The sequence below is a fragment of the Camellia sinensis genome, chromosome 9 (genome assembly GCF_055761805.1).
Source record: "Camellia sinensis isolate YWXY chromosome 9, ASM5576180v1, whole genome shotgun sequence".
Taxonomy (NCBI): Eukaryota; Viridiplantae; Streptophyta; class Magnoliopsida; order Ericales; family Theaceae; genus Camellia; species Camellia sinensis.
Window position 1 is genome coordinate 13,314,600 of NC_138969.1, and position 21,969 is coordinate 13,336,568.

General features: G+C 37.9%; 1 protein-coding gene across 1 annotated transcript in view; it reads left to right on the forward strand.

The window, feature by feature from the left end:
• Positions 1–18,885, forward strand: part of LOC114269122 (uncharacterized) — a 44,630-nt gene extending 25,745 nt beyond the window's left edge. Inside the window, exon 6 of the mRNA XM_082888789.1 lies at positions 18,826–18,885. Within this exon, the coding sequence (XP_082744915.1) occupies positions 18,826–18,885 (60 nt within the window). The remainder of the gene's footprint in view (positions 1–18,825) is intronic.
• Positions 18,886–21,969: the final 3,084 nt, after the last annotated feature.

A 21,969-nucleotide genomic window follows, 5' to 3' on the forward strand; every position in this document is an offset into this window, starting at 1 on the left:
AAGCACTTCTGTACGATCGGAGGATCTGAAAGTAGACAAGCTAGCGTTACCCCCATTTCAATTTCAACGCCTTCAGAATCCACTTCCTTACACTGCTCAACCTCAGCTGATAGGTCTGTTTGCCCTTCGGCAACGTCATCCCCAGATATTTGCAGGTCGAGGAAGATCTCGAAACCTGGCACCCGTTTCTTTTCCGCGCTCAGCCACGGCTCTGGGAAGCCGCAAAATGGAAAATCCTCCCCCTCCCGGACGAAGCGTCCGTTTAGGGTACCTTGAATGGGCCTATGCATCAACTCAAAAGGCTTCCCAGCCTGCTTTGCTCTGGCTCTTCTAGCCATTTCCTTTTCCTTCCTTATCCAGTCCTCTTTGGTGGGTAGATAACCCAATCCAAAGGTATGAGGGTTGTGTGGCACTTCGGCCAATGCTGCGACGCCTTTCCGGCCGCTCTTTCCCAATCCTATCCCAGGGATATGTTGAAGCTTGTTCATGAGGTATACCGCTTGGGCACTGACATATACCCCCTTGTTAGCGGCCATGATGTCCTGTACAACCCGAGCCTCAGCAAGGGTGAAACCTGACATAAACACGTCCTCCATGCCGTGCTCAATTCCAAAACTGGCGTAGATACTTCCAGCGGTGGATGGATCGATGAATTCCCAAAAACAATAGCTACTCCCTTTCCATAGGGGTATTTCACCATTTGATGCAAGGTAGAAGAGACTGCCTTGACTTGATGCAGCCACGGCCGCCCCAAGAGTAGATTGAAAGTGGCGGGAACCTCTAGGATGTGAAAGTCAATTTCATACTGCCCTGGCCCAATCTTGGTCTGGATCTTCGCTGTTCCCATGACTTCTCGGCTTGTGTTGTCATACGCCCGAATCACCTGGGTTGTTGGCACAAAGTCTGCGATTTTCAAACCGATCGCATAGGCTGTCCTTGCCGGGCAGACGTTGATGGTGGACCCTGTGTCAACAAGGACCATCGATATCCATTTATTCCTACACTCCACAGAGATGTAGAGTGGCTTGTTATGGTTTGCCCCCTCAGGTGGTAATTACTTGTCGGAAAATGTCAGCATCGGGGTATCTCCTCCCGGAAAAACCAATCCAACCAACTGCTTCGGCGTAGTCTCTATCGAGAGTATGGCCTTGTCCATGGCTGAAAGGACAGCCTGTCTATGTACTCGAGAAGCCATAAGCAGCCCCCAGATGGAGATGTCTGCTTGTATCTTTTTTAATTGTCTCAATGCAGCCTCATCCTCGAGTTGCTTTTCTTTTTGCTTCTCTGCCTCCCTATCTTTTCCAGACGCCTCTGGTTGATCTAGGTGTGGAGGCTTGAAATACCGTCCACTCCTAGTCATGTGATCGACTTCGCCGATATACCAGGTATCATCTGGTTGGTTACTCCCCCAATCTTCGTCTGTGTGGGCAAGACATAGATCATCGTCCTCCCACCACATTCCATCTGCAGCCGATAGGCACCTGTCCGGCTCTGGCATGACTGTTCTCATACTCGCAGTACCTTCTATCCCTATGCTCGCAGCATTCTCTATTTCTGTGCTCACAGCAGTCTCAGTCTCCACATGGGCTTTTGCCTTCCTGATTCTCTCGGAATCTTCGAATCTTTCCTGTTCCAACTGTGTCAATGCAGCCGACTGTTCAATAATCCCCGTACTCGAAATGCTCCAATCCCGAGCGAAATTCTTGACACCGGCGCTCTCCGGCGATGTACTCTGTTCTTCATCCCTTCCGGCTGTCACTGACATTCTTGCCCCTGCCGGGCCTTGTTGTGGCTGAAACTCTTCTACCACATCTGGTTGATCGTCCAACCATCCCGTAGCCTCTGTTGATTCCTCATAATCGAACTAGTTGACGGCTGAGTCCCCTGGATCTTGGTTACTGTAAAACTGGAGCTTGGCAAGGTCCTCTTCCACAACCGTTAAATCATCCGTCCCCTGTCCCAGACTGTCCCCTTGGATCACACACAGCTCCCCCTCTATTAGTAGTTCCATATCTGGCCTATCCTGGCCTATTGACAAAATGTAGTCACGTGGACTATAAGCTTTCTCAACACCACTCCCAGATTCCGCAAAATCTAGCTCAACAACCCCCTTCTCCTTTGGAATCTTCTCTCTCCTGTCCTCGACAGTCATCACCGCTGGCTTAGGTTGGGTTATGGAGATGTCCATCATGCATAAATCGGTGCAATCGGGAAGGAACACTTCCGGCTTAGGCAGGTGGGAAGGAGTGATATAGATGCTAGGATCGTAAGGCATGACCCCAGTTTGGATGAAGTTGACTCTTTTGGGTGGTGAAGCTTGGTTATGTGTAGGGAGAGGGTTTGTAGTAACGTTGGGTTTCTCGGGAGGCAAAATCACCCCGTTATCGATGAGATCTTGAATCTTATGACGTAATCGGAAGCACAGATCGGTGTCATGACGGTGCTGTTGGTGAAATGCACAATATTTGACTGGGTTGTGGGTAGTGGGGAGTCTTTCTGGTAAGGGCCGCGGCTCTAGGGGCTTCAGATGCCCTTTTCTGATTAAAAACCCCCAAAGCTTTGGACAGGGGCATATAAAGCGGAGCGAAGGTTCTGGTGTTTTTGGGTGGGTATTTGGCTGTTTGTGGGTTGCTTTCGGATGCACCGGAGAATGGTGCGGCCGCCATAGTTCTTGGGGGAGGGTTGGTGGTGACCATACTCACTTCGGAGGTCCTGGTAGTTGTAGCACCACTCGGGCCTGCATTAGTGTTACGATTGAAAGTTCTGCGGGGTTGCTCCCGGTCATTATCAATTAAGCCTTGCTTCAGTGCATCCTCAATCTGTACCCCCATTTCATGTAAATCGGAAAAGGCAGGAAATGGGAGTACGATCATCTTCTGCATTAACTTGGGCTGAAGATTGCGCACAATCATTCGAATCTGATCTTTGTCCGTGGGCCTTAAGGTCATCATCGAAGCCTTAGCCCGCCATCTAGTCACGAATTCTGAAAAGCTCTCTTTGGGTTCTTGCCTCGTTGTCTTAAGATCCCGGGTCGTAATCTCGATTTGTGTATTGCATGAGTACTGCAAGATGAAGGCCTCAGCCATTTCGTCCCAGCTTTTCTTGACGTCATCCTCCAATTTGGCATACCATATGGCCGCTACACCCGACAGGATCCGGCCAAATAGAGACAGCTTCTGCAGTCTAGTGAGGCCAATTGGCCTTAGGATATCTGAAAACAACCTCAGGTGCACCATGGGGTCCCCGGACCCATCAAATCGATCAATGTGCAGCATTTTGAATCTGTCAGGCAGCGTCACAGCTGTGTCGGTGTATCCATCTTCGATGTCAGGGATGGTCTTGACTCCCTGGGACTTCTTAAACATCTTTTCCAACTTGCTTAATTTTAAGGCTGTGGGGTCCACTTCGAACTCAAAAGGAGAGTCCGGTATATTGACAGGCGTGTGCGCCTTGGATAGTTGTGGTGGAATCGGGGGCGGAGCTGGCCCCGCTGGAAGGTCTGTATCCTCTTGGACATTCCGGACATTCGGTGTTTCTTCGGGTATCGGAACCCTTAGTGGGGAAGGGACTTGCTGTGAAGCAGATGCTCCGGTTTACTGTTGTAACCTCACGATTAACTCTGCTTGTTCATTCATAACCGTGGCCTGCTGTTTGGCGAACTCTGCCTGTCGAACAGCATCCTGCTGCATCACTTTCATGCTTTCTTGGAGTTGGAGCACCATCTCCTTTAAACTAGCCATACTGTTCTGTTCTGTCTGAATTATCAGTATATGTTCCCTCTCTGTGGGTGAAACAGAACCCTGATCCCTACTGTACTCTGGTGGGGTAGATAAGGCCCTCTGAACTAACTATTGAACTGATGCCCTTGGCCTAACTGCCCTCCGTTTAGTAACCGGGGGTAAAGAATGGTACACTGGTTGTCCGCCTACCAGATCCTCGGATCGATGGAGTCGACGACCTCTAGTCTAGAGTGCTTGGGGAATATCTACCGGGTTGGAAGCAATTGTGCTAAACTACCTAGCAAAAAGATAAATAAAGCAATAAATAACCAGACAATCGGATAGCATAACGGCGTAAAATAAACACACACAACGCACAGTTGGGTATTTATAACACACAGTTGGTAAGCCGAACACACTGTTCCTCGATACTGATCATTGTTCTCAAATCACCGTTCCCAAAACTGAACTTGATACCCGCAGATAACTAATTTCTCAACAACACTGATACTGGTGCCCTCAGGCATAATACTCAATCTTGCAAACTGATATGTACGTTCCTGTAGAGATACACTCTAAAGCACGTAGCAGATACGTGAGAGCCAAAACACCCCTATGTTGGGGTAGGGTTTCCCTGTCCTATTTTGTCAGGAGCTAGGGTTTCACTGTGCACACAGCGGTTTCAAACAACCTATAATCGCGTAAGCAACCTGCCCTAGCTTGGAATGGTCACTATGGATTTCGATATGCACTAGGTCGAATGGTCAAAAAGGGTGCCCTGGTAAAACCGGGGTTTGTGTTCCCATACTGTCAGAGCCCACAACTGGTTAGCATTATGGTCATGTCTTGACAAGACAAGCCTCCGGCAAACCGTTCAGGAATGGCAGATGGCAAACACGGTGTCCTAGGCGCATCAATGCACATGCAATGCAAAGAAACACATAAATGAAATCAAAACAGGATATCACGAGTTCGAGTCAAGCTCTCTAAAATCCCCAGCGGAGTCGCCAGGAACTGTAGATGCGCCCTCGTGAGGCCCTTGTGCTACAGTTCGGACTCAATTTGTGTCACGGTTCTTAATCTGAACCAAAGAGTCCAAATCCGGCAAATCGTTTTGAGAAAACAGATTTTTAAAAAAGAAGTGCCAAACATGGACTACTTTGCCAGATACAGAGTCGCCACCTAAATATTTTTTTAAGGGGGGATTTAGGAAACCCTGACTCGGTGCCAAAGGCCACGTGCCCGTCATCACCAAAGTTGCCTCGGCTCGGGAGCTAGGGTACGATTGGGGAAGGTCAGCTATGAGCACCCCCTCTTGCTCGATCCGAAGATCGGCCTTTACTGACCATGATATCCGTTTTTGAAAAGGTTATGTGTTCTTATCCCGATTATTAGCCTAGAATTACTATGTTATGCGCACAGCACAAAAGTATAGACTAGATCGCCTAATTTGGAAATAAGCAACCGTTTGTTTTGAAAAATGTTTTGGAATTTGTTACTCGCAAGTAGGTTGAAACACGGATTTCAATGAGCTATTCCAACTCAGACAATCCAACATTCACCCACAGGCATTCAAGCAGTTATATCACATAAGCAGCTAGCCTCATGGTAATCATGCTATCATGGCAACACTCACACGCATGCAAGGATGCTAAAGTAAAAGAACTTACAGAGTACTCCAAGCCAAAACAGAAACTAGTTAGTAATCATATGCATGATCCTAATTCATGTTAAGATGGCTAATGCAACACATGCAAAATCCAACTAAGATAGGCTCGGCTAATCTACAATGACATGTGAAATGCTACAACTAACACGTATTCAATTTGAAATTAAAATACAAATGCAGTTAGAGTGATGCGCCGAGCCCGATGCATGTAAGACAAATGTGTGGATGCACACATGCATAGCATAAGGTATGCTAATTTAAATATGTCCTAGTCTACCATCATAAGCGGGTAAATAAAAGGGAGAAAGAAGTGGGGGTTGGAAGACATGCACATACGCACCCACACTTATTACACAATTGCCCTCACTCGGAGGGTCCAAATAAATATTACAGTTCGAATAAATAATACTAAAGTAATTATTACAAAATTTCTAATCTAATTAACAAATTAAATGCAAAGAGAAGATGGCCGCAGCCCCCGCCTCGGGATGCGTGAGTGATGCATGCTCAGATTTATCTTGCCCCGAAAGCCCGTACCATACCACTGCTGCCTCTGTTTACACTGCCCTACTTCTCTGAAAACTGCCAAAATCCTGGGACAGGTTCCCTGAACCCTGTAGGACACCATCGGCTGAAGGGAATACACACCGGCCACGGAACTTATCCATCGGCTGGGATTTCATATTATCGGCCACCAATGCATGGCCAGTCGGCACTCTACAGTGCCGGTCGGCAAAAACTCCCTGCAGAAACTGGTTTTTGACAGCAATAAGGACAGACATGTATGGCATGGAATTTCAAGCAAATGTATGCGCGGGCACACTCCCTATCATGCATGGGACTCAAGGGAGCATGACCCTCGACCTCGGGCCATCAATCATGCATTTTGATGTGTGATGGCCTAAGGAGCCAAGGTTGCAATTTAATGAAAATGCATGCAACATATAAATGAATACCAAAACCCTATCATGCCAAAGTCAAGGGCCTCAGTGACCAAGAGTTGAGACGCGTTACATCACTTGTAGTATGAACACTTCTCCCCCCCTCACACTTGGTTTGACACCCCAAACCAAGCAATGCAATGCATGTTATGCAAACATGGCTCGAAAATGCAACGTATCACTAAAATGCAAAGCATGCCAGATGTAATGCAACATATCATGGCAAGCATGCAATGTTCCTAACATGCAATGCTACAATGCAACTCATCATGCAATGCTAATATGGTACAATGCAAGCATGCGATTAGAGGCAACAAGTCACGCATACAACCATGTCCGAGAAGGGACTTAGACTGAAATGGGAGGCCTCAAACACCCCCCAAAACAGTGGCCAAAAGTGTCTCAAGTGATGGACAAAATGCACTACAAGCATGCAAGTCAAAAGGGGCCCAAGGCTAAGGCATAACAACAGGGCACTCCACTACCACTAACCCAAACAAGCATGGCATGAACTATACAACCCAAAAACAGAATTTTAGCATGCAAAATAGCTCCAAAACCCGCTGGTATGGCAGCCCTAAAATGACCCAAACACATAGGCATACACAATGCACATGTCAATGCATGAAAACACAACACTTCAAGGCATTAAAAGAGACACAAAGGACAATGTAAGACCACATTATATGGACTGGAATATGATCTCAACTAATGCCAAATGATGATAATAGGCCAAGCTAGGCATGTTAATGATCCACACACTCAAGGCTCATGATCCAAAATGCAAAGCAACTATATCAAGCATGCTAAAAAAGACCAAATCAGTGGCCAACAGACCTCATGCATGACAAAATATGGTCAAGAACTTCACAAAGTGAAGCCAAAATATGAGAGCATGGTAGTCAAAAGTCATGATGCATTTCTAGGCACAAACAAGGGAATACAAAGCAAGTATGTTAAGCATGCAAAGGGCCACCAATCCGACCAAAAACAGAGATAACATGTGACCTAAATAGCACCAAAAACATCTGATATGGAGCCAAAAACAACCAAGCATATATGCTACCCTTATGAGCCCAAAACATGCACAAATGAGACACAGAGGGAGAGGGGTGTCCCTCCCCTATACAAGACTTCAAACCATCTTCTTCACCACTGAAAATCCACTGGATTTCAGTGGTGAGAAGGCTAATACAACAAAGCAAATAAGGCTTAAAGAAAAAGACACCAAAAGGGGCCAAAAGAGACCTAAGAGGGGGATTTCGACCCCCAATGCCAAAACACCCTTAATGAAAGTTCTTAATCATGAAAATATAAGACTTTTTTTCGTTATACACAAAGCTCAAATCAATATGCAAGATAGGTCAAAAGCCAATATAAGATTGGGAAAAATAAAGCAAGAAACTCACTCTTGAAGAACACTTCAAGAACAGTTGGTCCAGCCACTTTTTTCTGACCAAAATCAGTCCAAAACCTTAAGAATCAACCCTCAATGTCTCTCAAGCTCGAAACAAGGTGTGGTGGTGTGTGTCTTAGTGCAAAACTAAGGTAAATGCACTTTTAGGCCACAAAACACACACAAGGGAGGAGAGAGAGTAAAATATATAGAGAGAGGGTGTATATTTCAGATATATATATGTATAAGCTCTGGTTTTTCTTTCAAAACCACCAACCCTTGACAAAGGCAGAAGATGGGTCCTTATATAGGCAAAGGGAAATGGTTTAAGCTTCTCAAAGAAGCTAAGTGAAAGGGGCAAAGGGGGCAAAGGAGTCAAGGCTTCTTGAGGAAGCTAGGACAGCTGGCCAAGCTTCCTCAAGAAGCTTGGCCAAAGGGTTCAACCTTCTTGAAGGAAAAGGGGTGCAAAGACTCAAAACAGCCACTTCATGCACGGGGAGGAGTGTTGGTGCATTCCAGCTGGCACAACTGGCATGCACCAAGTCTGAAGGGTGCAAAAGAGTCACACCAGCCAGCAAAAAAAAGGTCACTGGCCAAAACAAAGTGCCGGTTGGCAAAATATAGTGCCGACCGGCCATTGGTTTTAAGAAACCATTGCCGGTGGCACCAATAAACGACCGGTGATGTGAGGGGACAGCCGGTGGGGTGTGGGAATGGCCAACAAGCCATTCCCTGCCTTTCAAGGCGAAAACACAAGTGTTTGGTGCAAAACCAGACACCGAAAAGTCGAGTCGAGAGATCTTGAGGCGAGGCGCGCAGCCGAGACCTCCGGGAACTCGACACGAACACAAGCACGGATGATCACCGAGTGTTCCAACGGTGACGTCCAAGTCTTGAGGACAGTCAAAAATGGGGTGTCTACAGATGTATACTCTTTAAACCATGAGTTGAATACTCAATCAAAACATCAAAAAAAAAACTAGCAAGATATCTCCAGATATAAACCTCAGAATCCAAAAAGAAGGTCTGGAGGACTTGTGCAAGTTTTGAGAGAAAACCAACTACTTATAGAAAACCAAAGTAATCCTAGTTTTGGAAGAAAATCAATTCCTTATAAAAATCCACGAATCTGTGTTCGCGCGGTCCGTTTGAGCGTGGGAATTCCCGCTCGAGCGAAGGCTTCAAAATTATGTGATTCATATAGGCTTCACGCTCGAGCGGAAGTTCCCACGCTCGAGCGGAGAATCACACCATCCAGTACTTTTTCAGGCGAAACAGAGATTCTGTGAGCTTGCAATCCCCGCTCGAGCGTCCTTTGTCCTGCTCGAGCGGGACGACCAAAATTGGAAAATCTGGAACACTAGATCCTGTAACAACCTCAATTTTGATCTGTGGAAATTGACAAAGGCACGATTCGGGTTGGATTCGCATCTAATAAACTCATAACTTCATTGAAATAAAATGTGCGAAAATAAATACAACTGAAAAGAGTTTTGTCAAACGGAGTTGTCAAAAATAAAACCTAATACTAACTTAAAATAATTTTCAAGCTGAATGATCTCAAATGACAACTCTCTAATAGTTTCCATTATTCACACATTGAACTTGATCAATCACGCCCTCCCAAAAGAGGAAATTAAGGGAAAAAGAAGTTGATCAATTAATGATTGGGAGCTGGAATACAAAAAGTCTCTTTTTCTTCTTTCATTTTTGTTTTTTAAAGTGAAAACATCTCTATTGGTTGGATTAATACTACCACCAATCAGCATGAAGATGCTGCAAAAAAAATTATATGTCTGAATGGAAGTTTCAGCCATAGGAATTTCCACACCAAGCCAAAAGGAGTCCTTTCAGAAGAAATAAATTGGCGTATTTTATGTTACAACGATGAACAGTCATCCAATGGATTGAGGATCACAACGACCCTCAACTTTTAAACTTATAGGGACTTTGTTTTTAAAACTAAAAATAATTTCTCGTGCACAAAATAGTATCTGGATAACAGGTAGAGATCCTGATTCTGGGTCGTGCACAAAATATTTGCATTGTGCTTACTCATGATGCTGATTTTTTATCTTGATTAATAGATAGTGGTGTTAACTTATTGTAGCAATGACTTTTTGTACATTACAAATTTTTATCGAGACCATTTGAAATATACAAGCCAGTTTTGTTTTGATTTGCCGGCTTTATTTCAGAATTTGGAAGTGTTTTTAGTTCCTTCATTGTTACATCTATAGGAGATGCTTGCAATAAGAATTGAAAGTACCAAGTTGTTTATGAATGCAAATGATATGTATTCTGTGGTTGCCAAAGTGCTAGTTTATATGGTGATATAAACTCCATCCTTTGCAATTGCTGTAAATTAACCTGGTTGATGCTTATGGATAAAACACAATAGACACAGTGCAGTTGACAAGATTTCCTTCTTTAATAGCGGTATCACTGCCAAAGACAACAATCTCTACATTCTCATTCTCAAGATTCAATGCTATTTCTTTCACACGGCTGGCAAATTCAACCATTTTTTCACTGTGAATCTCATTCAATCCATAAACATGTGCAATCCCTGAAAAACCCTCTAATTCACTATGGTGTAGTTCTTTTCATAGTCTCTCTTCCAGATCAGGGTGTGTTGATGGTGGGGGGAGTTTGGTGGCAGAGGTGGTGGTTTGAAGGGAGATGGCTTAGGGTCTCAAGGGTGGTAGGGAAGGGAGGAGCGGGGGCTGGGGAGAGAAGGGGTGGGGGGCATTAGGGAGGCGAGAAGCAAACAGGTAGAGAGGCGAGAGGTTTGGCCGGGTGCACCAACTGCCTTGTGAGTAGCGGTGATTTATGCAGTGCTTTATATGGTAGAACAATGTTACAATGATTATCTATTTTTATTTTCTTTTTTTATCGCATGTGATGTGTCAATGTAGTTGTCAACATTTGATTGAAGAAATACATTATCGGTGAGACGTATTACATCAAAATTGTAGTGACAAGCATGATGAATATGGTATAAAAAATTGATGAGTGTAATCTTATCATATATGACATAGTATTGTTGATTTATTTTTTATTTCATGCTTTTTTTTCTTCTTTTTTCTTTTTTTCTTTTTTCAAATCTCATAATTCTCATGACAAATTTTAGGTCTAAACACAGCCAACAAAATAAATAAATAAATAAATAATAATAAATGAGGTTCAAGTGAAATCCTTAGCTTTGGCTTCCAAACGCACCTTTTGGCAGCATGCATATATACCACACCATTATAATAACGATTAGGGTAATGCCATATAAATTAATAAATTATACAGTATATTTTTTTATTATTTGCATGAGATGTTCCTATCATTTTGAAGTGATTAATGTTATAAATTCTAAAATCATATCAAATTTGTAAATTAATTTGAGTAATGTCATGACGATTAAATTTACTTACTATCAAATATTCATGCCATCTTCCATGTTCCTCCGTACAAAGCTTTTAATGGTAACTTAAAAGAAATAAGCCACACTTTTTTAGCAGTTACATAATACAAAGATACAAAATTAGAACACAAATACATACATAGACACAAGAGATCTGATTTGACCTTACGATCCCAATTTCGTAAGCCTCATTTCAAATCCCATGTGTTAAAGAAGCACATAACATATAACAAACTTGGTTGATTACTTAATCAAAAGGAGAGAGAGCATATGATAAGAAAGTTTACAAGTTATTACTAATTAAATAATAAAGGTACAAACTCATAACTCATGTAGTTGAGTTCACACTTAAAAGGAATCTGAATTACGTATTATTTTTTTTTGAGTATTTTTCTTTGCACGAATTCTAAGTCTCTAGTAGCTTTTCTATATAAAAGGCTTAAAAAGGAGGTGGTGTAAGGAAATTAAGGAATGTTTGGGAAATGGAAAGGAGGGAGAGGAGGGAGCAGAGAGCTTGTAGGAAGTGGGGGAATTCCAGGGATTTGTGGAATTTGAGGAATGGGAGGGGCAAATGGAATTTGAGGAATGGGAGGTGCTAATGGAATGTCAAATGGCAGCAAATTCTTCATCTCATCATAATTTTATAATTTTATTAAAAAGTTGAAGTCATAATTTTACAGATACAAAAAAATCAATCATATAACTTAGCATATAAAATATAAATAAAGCAGTCTCTTTTAAGTGATGGAGCTCCTTAGTGAAGTATATGTATGACTATCAATATTTATGAATAATGCCATGCAAAAAAAAAAAAAAAAAAACTTTATTATTATTATTATTATTATTATTATTATTATTATTTTGCAAATTCTTGATCTCATCATAATTTTATAATTTTATTAAAAAGTTTAAGTCATAATTTTACAGATACAAAAAATCAATCATATAACTTAGCATATAACATATAAATAAAGCAGTCTCTTTTAAGTGATGGAGCTCCTTAGTGAAGTGTATCTATGACTATCAATATTTATGAAGAATGCCATGCAAAAAAAAAAAAAAAACTTTATTATTATTATTTTACGAATTAACATGTTATGCAATAACAAAATATTAATATTTAAAATGAATCTACTAAAATTAAATCTTATTTAGAAACTGGTTAAATTAATTAAAAAGTTAACAAATTAATTATTATAAAAAGTTAACTTATTCTCTTTATATTTTATATATTTTTTAATAAAAAAATTAAAAAATTAATAAAAGAATTTTGCTAATAAGGGCCCCTAAGGCATAAGTATAAAAAATAATAATAATAATTAAATAACATAATACAATTTTTATTAAATTTAATATACTTTTATTGAAATTAATATATATTTTAACATTTTCACATATTTCGAAGGCATGTTTTACCTAATTTTTAATATGGTTTTGGCTTCTTTCAAGTTGTGAGTATTTGGTTTTGGTAGGTTTTTTTTAGACCAATTTCGATGATTCGAATTATAGCGATCCCGGTCTTTCCCCATTTGATTGTTGTATCCGGACTTAAGTTCCGTGGAGCTTGTTGTTGTATATGTCTTGATGCCATCCTTTAATTCCTTATTTTTGAGTAATAGGATGTGTTGGGCAGATTTGTTACAGGTTAGGTGTGATCGGGAGCAAATAGTTGCTGTCCAGAATTTTGGTCCTTCGTTCGAGCGAGCATTTTGTCGCTCGAGCGACCTCTGTGTTTTAGATCCTTCGCTCGAGCCAGGGTTCCTTCGCTCGAGCGAGAGTTGAGTTTTGTGTCTGGTGGCTCGAGCGAGAAGTCCTTCGCTCGAGCGAGCGAGGTCTATGTTTTGGGTTTCTTCGCTCGAGCGAGCATTCTGTCGCTCGAGCGTGCTTCTGGGTTGCAGACCTGAAGCTTCGCATTGTTGACTCGAGCGAGGCATTTTATGCTCGAGCGAGAGTTCTTTGTGTCTGGTCGCTCGAGCGACCAATCTTTCGCTCGAGCGAGCCTGTGTTATATCAGTAGACAGCAGCGGGTAAACACTTCACTTTTTCATCTCTTTTGGTTTCAAAACCCTAGATCCGAGCTCTCTCTCTACACACCTTCTCTCTAGGGTTTCATCTTTTTTTAGTGTGTTTCTACCCTAAGTTCTTTGTAAGAAAGATAAAGGGTTGTTTGGGCTACGTTTTAATCTGAAAATTTGTGGATTTGGAGTACTTTGGATTTTCACCATCTTCTCCTTTGGTCTCTTTGTTTCGAGGTAGGGATACCCTACTCCATCTTATGAGTTTTGTCTTCAATTTTGGTTATTTTGAATAGTTGGTGATGTTGGGTAATATTGAGAAAGTTAGGAATTGTTATTTAATTTATGAAAGAGGGGTTTTCAAATATTAAGACCTAGGTGTTTGTGAGTTGTTGAAAAATGGAATTATTGTTATTAGATTGGTGAAATCAAACCTTAGGGTTGATATGTGAAATATGGGAAAATGCCCTAGTTATTATGACAAATAAATTTGTATAATAAATTTTGGAGAAATGAGAAATTGAGTTGAGAATCACGAGATTGGGAAATTATGGGGTTATATGGTGTAATTGGATTAATTTATCACTCACCTATGGAAAATGTTGATATTATATCTGTTGATGCATTTATGTTTTGTTTAGAAATATCTGCTTTGGGCTATTGGTGGAGGATAGTCTTAATTGTTGTAGACACTTCATGTTGATTAGGGAAAACCGAAATTAATCACATTGAACTTGTCAATGAATATGACAGTTGGAATAATACATCAAATATGTGTATTGATTGATCCCTGTATATGATAATTGTTTATATACTTGGAATATATGTATTGTGTGGGAGGAGATAGGGGATGTACTCCATGGTTTGAAAGAAGATAGGGGACGGACTCTCAAACCGGTTTAGGAGAAGATAGGGGATGAACTCCATTAATACAGCAAATATGTGTATCAGATTGAAGTGTTAACACAACAAATATGTGTATTAAATGGAAGTATTAATACAACAAATATGTGTATTATTTGGAGTATGGAAATGTTTGAATATGAGATGAAATGTCATTTATGAATTGTGAAAATATGAAATTGTTTTAGTATGAATTTTAGTCTCATTGAATTGTTTGGCTAGGTTCTGAGCCATGCAATATGAAATGATTTTGATAAGTTACGGAGAAATGAAATGTAACATGGACTTGTTTGTCATGGAACTGTATTGTGAGATAAATTGGTTTATAAGTGTTAACCTCCTATCAAATACTATTGTTTTAGTCATTGCTTATATTTGGTTTAGTATATCTCTACTGGGCTGTGGTTCACCCTTCATGGGACATCATTTTCAGGTCTAGGTGATATGCCACCTCCAAGGATATAGCTTGGAAGGTTCTAAAAGTTAAAGACTATTTATTATTTTGTTATCTTTGTTGTATTACATGTACATTCATTCCAAGGGCTTTTTATGATATGAGTTAGTACTCTCTTTTGTGTAACCAAGTGTTGGCTTGGAAAGTTGTAAGCCGTTGGGTATTTACTTTTGTTTTCAACATGTAATACGTTTGTAAGGAATACTCTGATGAATGGAATTAAGTTCTATTTACTTATGTCTATGCATGTCTATAATGTGGGTTTCTAAGCATTATTTTGAGGGCGTTACACGAATCGTTCACTTTTTAAGACTCGTTAATTAGAATATTCATGTAAAATATCAAGATGATTTGATATCGATAGTTATATGTTTAAATTATATTTGTTTTACAAAATGGACGATGAATATAATTTCAAGAACAACTATACATTTTTGGTGGTGCTACATGGACCAATTAATATACATACTAGTGTACTAACTAGTGTTATGTCATCTATATAGTTTTCTCCTTTTTGTTCTTCTGTATCTTTTTTCCTGCTCTCATCTATATAGTTTTCTTTGCCGATCAAAAAAAAAAAAAAAAAAAAAAACTAGTGTTATGTCATTATTACTAACCCTACATGTTATACAAATCACAAGTATTTAAAATTTCTAAAATTATGCCACATCATCTGTTAGTATACTAGGTAATACATTAATTGGTACATATAACATTATTCATACATTTTTTGTAATACAAATTTAATCTAAACATATAGATATCAATGTTTAAACATCTTATTTTTTTATAAAATTAACAATTCAAATTATCAAAATCTATTTTAATATAAACTTATCAAATTCAAATACTTCCTTAAATTGAGATGATTTTATGTAACTGCTTAGAGAGAAAACGACATTGAGGGTAGTGCCACCGATTGGGAGAGAACAAGACAAAGAATTGAAATGAGCGCTGATAAATGTTCAAAGAGACAAGCTTTAAAGTTGATATGTTTAAGAATAATACTATACCTATTAATTAACGTATTAATTAATAATATGTCATAATTTAAAATTTTTTTAATATTTATAATTTATATAATAAATAGATTAATAATAATATTAAAACTAATATTAATATATTAATTAATATATGCAGCACACCATCGTATGTTTAAACACCACAACCTATTTTCTGTGAAATGTCTTGAGTGTCCTAGTAAAGAGTGCATAAATGCATGCTTGCATGTGTCAACGCATAACACTTGAAACACCACAACCTATTTGCAACCATTTGAGAATCAACGGAAACAACCTAAGGGGAAATTATTAATAAATTTTAATAGTTAGATTTAATTTTTATTAAGTCTTATTAAAAATAATTTTTAATAAAACTATTGTTGAAAATAACTTTTTGTAATATTTTTTTTTTTACATATGTTGTTAAAATTTAAAAATTAGTAATTTTTTTATTATTATTTTTATAAATTGTTGTTAAAACTTATAATTAGATACGTTTTTCTGTAACGAGTTTTTCAAACGGTTGCTAAAACTTATAATTTGTGGCATATTTTGTAGCAATTTTCAAACTGTCGTTAAAAATTAACAATTAGTGACATTTTTTTAATAGTGTTTGATAAAAAATACCATTAATTCTCACAAGACCTATTGAATGATAAGTCTACCTATTAGGACTTACACGTAAATACTCCAAACAATAATTGTTACATCTATTTTATTTTTAAAGTTTTTATTAAAATTTACTTAATAAATTTTAACAAATAAACGATTTGAATAATTGAAATAAAATTTAAAACAAATCTCATTGAAGGAACAATCGCGATTGCTGTGCAAAGGCTGCAACAATCACTCCATCTCTCTAACAAGACTAGTACATGTTATAATTGAAAAAAGTAATTAATTTTAAATCATTAATAAAATTCGAAAAGAGACTAAGACCAACATATGAATACTTGTTGAAAGCACATTTATTGGACATGATCACTATTTATATTTTTTTCTTACTTTTGAAGTGTATTTTAATCCTCATGCCATTAAATTCTTCTTTTTCTTTGTTCTCCTCATATGTGAGCATGCACGTGCACATACACACGCTCATGATAATAATACTAACAAATAATAATAATATTAATAAACTAAAGTTTAAAATTTTATAAAATTTTAGATTGAATATCAAAATGAAACCTTATTTCATTAGATTTTTGAAAAATTAAAACATTCAACAATAATTTTTTTTAAAAAAATCTTAAACAATATATTAAGTGATTTAACAATTGAGCTACCTCTGATAATTATTAGTATTTCAGATAGGACCTTTGATAATTATTATTAGCGAGAATAACAACCCAATGCATGATTGGAGTAGAACAAAACCAAAAAAAAACTTGGTTTAGTGGCAAAGGCGTTTGACTTTTTTGTTGTTGTTTGGTGGGACACATCATAGATGTCCTGTGAATTAATACTCGAATTGGAATAATAAGTCAACAAAGTTAAGGATAAGAAAGGTTGAGAGATTGATTCCCACTTGTGGTTCTAGCAAGCACTACAGCTAACCATAACATCAAACTTTCAATGAGATTTTCTTTTGAAGATTTTGTAATTACCATCCCTTTAAAGTGAGGTCAAACCTTACTATCTTAAAATTATGAGAAGGTGTCAGAGAAAATACTAGAAAGCAAAAGGGGTAATTATTTTCTGCTCAATCTTACATGCCACATTGAGTAATTTTTTTTATTAAAAAAGAAGAAGTTTGTGAAGGCTAGCTACCTAAGCTAACTTTCTCACCATTTCAAGAAAATTACCTGTGAGGGGAGTTTGCACCAAACAGGCGGGCCGAGCTAGTCATGACTCGACACATCTTTGGGTCATGCGACCGGGCTGTCTCAGTTGAGTGTGGATTGGGCCGAAGTTCCGAATTAGTTCATTGGGCTGGCCCAAGGTCTGGAGCTTGGACTGAGCTAGTTGTTGAGCCTAGATATTGAACCAAGGTATCTTCGATGATACCTTAAATCGGGCTAGGCCATTCTGCCATGCACCGAGATCAAGCGGCGAGCACCTTGACAGATGAAGATGGAATTAATGTAGAAGACCGAACTAGTTGATTAGCTCGACCATTGAAGATAATCCAGATTGAGGCCCTAATCCGGTCCTTGATAGACCAGGTTCGACTGAGCATGAGCTCGGTCGAGCCGATATTCAAAGTTCTGTTAGGATCGGATAGGTAGCACGATCTTAAGGGCAGATTGTAGCGTCGTGCTAAATATAGTACAGTATGAATTGCTACGTGGCATGATTGGATTATAGAAAGGAGATTCCGCCATCCATAGGCGTCAATACCTTTAGGCAGTTTCACCATTCAGTGTTTGGCAGTATTTATACTTACACGTGGAAAAAGACAAGAAGGGAGCATATCCACGCGTCCAAGGAAGGACGGACAGAGATGTGCGCTCAGAAACTATATAAATGGCGTAGCGCCTCCATGCACAGGCCTGGCATTCTTGTTATCAGAGCTACCTACCTCTTTGTCTCTTCTCTCTTTTTCTTTTCTCTAAGTGTGCTAACTTGATCGTCGAAAGGGGTTTTCTAGCTGCACACCCGTCGGATAGCTCACCGTCTTTCTGTTCTCAAGTTGAGCGACGTTACACAGAACTTAGACACGAGGAGTATGGAGAGCGACGAATATTTCCTTCTTGTACATTACTTAATTTTTTGTATCTCATTTTACTTATTATGAATCTAACTACTCTTTTGTACCATAGAAAAATCTCAAAATATTTATTTTGTTTTGTGAATTTAGTTTCTTTATGAATTAAGTGTAATTTTCCTCTTTAACTACAGCTCAAAGGCCAAGCTTATTTAGCCAATGTGTTTTAGCTGTCACCTTACCCTAAACAAGCTAAAAAGCCTTACTTTAGCTTTTTTTAGCTTCTACATAATATATCATTGTGCTGCAATAGATACACCAAATTTTCTTCCAAACTTTGAAATAGCATTTTTTTTATTACATAAACATACTATTCTTTCAAATCACTTCTCTAATATCACTTATTTATATAAATAAGTGTTCGAGATTTGTTTCACATTGTGTTTTTTAAGCCATTCAAACTTAATTCATGTTGTTTGGAGGTCTCTCTACCTAATGACAATTAGTTTTGAGTATGATGTCTCAAACTCTAACATGAACAAGGACTCTAGATGTGGGGAAATGAAGGATGGACGATCGACGGTGGTCTTCTCTTTTCCTCAACAGCAAGATTGAAACAATTAATGGGACATTAGGTTTTCAATGTTGAATTTGACTTCTTGTGTCAGTTGGGTGACTTTCCAGAAGGCGAGAGCTCCAACATAGAGTTAAAGGGTTTCTATGGTTAAAACACATGAAGAGAATATAGAAAATAGATTGAGTGCATGATAATGGAGACAATGAAGCAAACAAGATTTGACTCTAAGATCTTTTGGAACTATAGCTCTAACACTATCTTAAATAATTATTTTACAGGTTTAAACTATTAACAAATGAGTTCAACAATAAATATCAAACTATAAAAGACACATTACTCATTTTGGATTCAAAAATCAAAATTCTAAAAAACTTACCAAAAATGATTCAAACATATCTAGTAAATTTACCATATTCTTGAGACACTTGGGCTTAGTTGGTTGGCTCTCAACTGGCCATACCCTTGGAAGGAGGTAAAAGGTTAGATGAAGGAATTCAGTCAAGTTGCCTAGCAAATGCGCCAAGTGACCACTCTTACACACAAAAAATCAATCAAGAACATTTTCTCTCCATTGAAATTCTATTTTTCCATTAGATAACTTAATTTTTATGACATGAACTAGATGCATATTGTGTCCCTACAAATCAATAGAATATATTCAATCATGGACATCTAGATAATGAAGATGACAGGTGGATGAGATAAGAAAAAAAAGTCAAAAACAAGAGAGAGAGAGAGAGAGAGAGAGAGAGAGAGAGAGGTGAAGCAAGTTGATTGGCTATAAATAGATCTTTGAAACTAGGTATTGGCATCCAATTTGAGCATGAAAATATGAGAGTATTAGAGGAAGAGAGGCCTTACATGAAGATAAGAGTCTTGTTTGGTAGCCAAGGACGACTTGCCTCGTCCATCAAAGGGGTTGTTCAAGCACACCATATGTTTATATATTAAGTTCTCTTATCAATACAGAAATATCTCAAAATATAAATGGATAAGATTTTACAAAATTTGTTAATAAGATCTAGTTTTAGAAAATCTTATTTGTTTATATATATTTTGTGTTCGATTCTGTAATGGGTTTATTTCTATACATTGGAACCTCCTTGTTTGGTTTGAGGCAATCTCCTTGGCTAACTGACAGGCACTTCTCTCTCATGCTAGGCCTTCTCTTCTTCCCTACAAGCACTTCTCTCTCATGCTAGGCCTTCTCTTCTCTTTTATGGTATGTCAAACAAATTCTTTTTGAATGTGACTTACACCGTATCTAATTTAAAATTAAATTTTAGATATTTTTATGAATATATATTTTTGGATACATAGTTTGTTTTTTTGAAAATTCTCGAATAAGCCCAATTTGAACTCAATAAATTAAACTAAAGTTTGAGTGGAGTTTTTTTTTGGAACTGAACTGACTAATTTATTAAAGTTTTACTTTGTTAATTTTTTTTTTTTGAAAAAAAAAGAGTATCAAAACAAATAACAACAATAGCCTAACAAATATAAATATTTTTACCAAAATAACTTAACATAACAAACAACTTCGTAACAAACTTAGGAGTCATTTGGCAAGTAATTATTTTAATAAAAAGGTCAAAAATAATAATTAAAAGGTTAAAATGTCAAAAATTTGGCATTTTTTAAGAAGTGTTGCTTGATTCTTGAGATTACGCTTTTGTGATGGGCCAAAAAACAAAGACATAGTTCCTCATTATCAAAAACAAAAAATAAATAACTTGTGCTTCTAAGTTTGCTTTTCACATACTCTACTCATATTTGACTCCTATTAGTGTTACATTATGTGATTAAGAAAGTATCGTTTGATCCTCTGATTTATACTTCTGAGATGGGTAAATGATCCAAACACATTTCAATTTTTTTAAAAAAAATTGTGCTTCAACTTTTAAATGGAAGTGACTTTTAAAATAAATAAATAAATTAACCCTTATGTATAAGGGGAAAAACAAAAATGAGAAGTACAAAAAATAATTATAAATTCATAAAGTATATTAATGCATAAATCATTAATATTTTTATGAGTTTGTAATTAATTTTTTAAAATAATTCTTATTATTATTTTTTTGATATTCCCCTATTTATAATAATTTTTGGTCCGACCAAGCATAATATTCCTTATCCGAAGTGGAGTGAGCGTGTGTGTGTGTGTGTGTGAGAGAGAGAGAGAGAGAGAGAGAGAGAGAGAGAGAAGAGAGAGAGTGAGAGAGAGAGAGAGGGAGGAATGGCAGCAGTGGCAGCAATAATTCCTTCAATCTCTACCGTGAATCTGCATTTTCAGGCAAGTCTGAAGAAGGGTTTCGGATTAGACTCAACAAGAAGAAGAAGAAGATTGAATTCTCTTGTTAGCATCACTCGAGCCTGCCTCCTTCACTACAATGCTCCTCTCCTTGAATCTGCAGCCAAGCACACTGTAACATTCTCACTTTCATTCTCTTTTTCCTCATCTGGATTCTATGATCTATCCTATATTGTGATGTTCTTTAACCCAAACCCCAAATGAAAAAAAAAGAGAAAAAGAAAAGTATGCCCTGTTTCTTGTTCATATTATCGGTTTTGTTACAACTAATGTTTTGTGTGTTTGGTTTAATGTTATCATATAATGCAAATTAAGTTAATATGGTTATAACATCTTTGTAATAAATTATTTTCCTCTTTAACTATGGCTCAAAGGGCAAGCTTATTTAGCCAATGTGTTTTGGCTGTCACCTTACCCTAAACAAGCTAAAAAGCCTTACTTTAGCTTTTTTTTAGCTTTTACATAATATATCATTTTGCTGCAATAGATACACCAAATTTTCTTCCAAACTTTGAAATAGCATTTTTTTTATTACATAAGCATACTATTCTTTCAAATCACTTCTCTAATATCACTTATTTATATAAATAAGTGTTCGAGATATGTTTAAAATTGTGTTTTTTAAGCCATTCAAACTTAATTCATGTTTGAGTATGATGTCTCAAACTCTAACATGAACAAGGACTCTAGATGTGGGGAAATGAAGGATGGACGATCGACGGTGGTCTTCTCTTTTCCTCAACAGCAAGATTGAAACAATTAATAGGACATTATGTTTTCAATGTTGAATATTGAGAATATTCTCAATGTCAAATTATTTGAACTGCATTGCCTTCTGAAACTAGTGACCATAGTATGGGAATCATGGACATGTTGCTCAATCAGAAATTATTGGTAAATTAAATCCAATTCTAATGCACCATT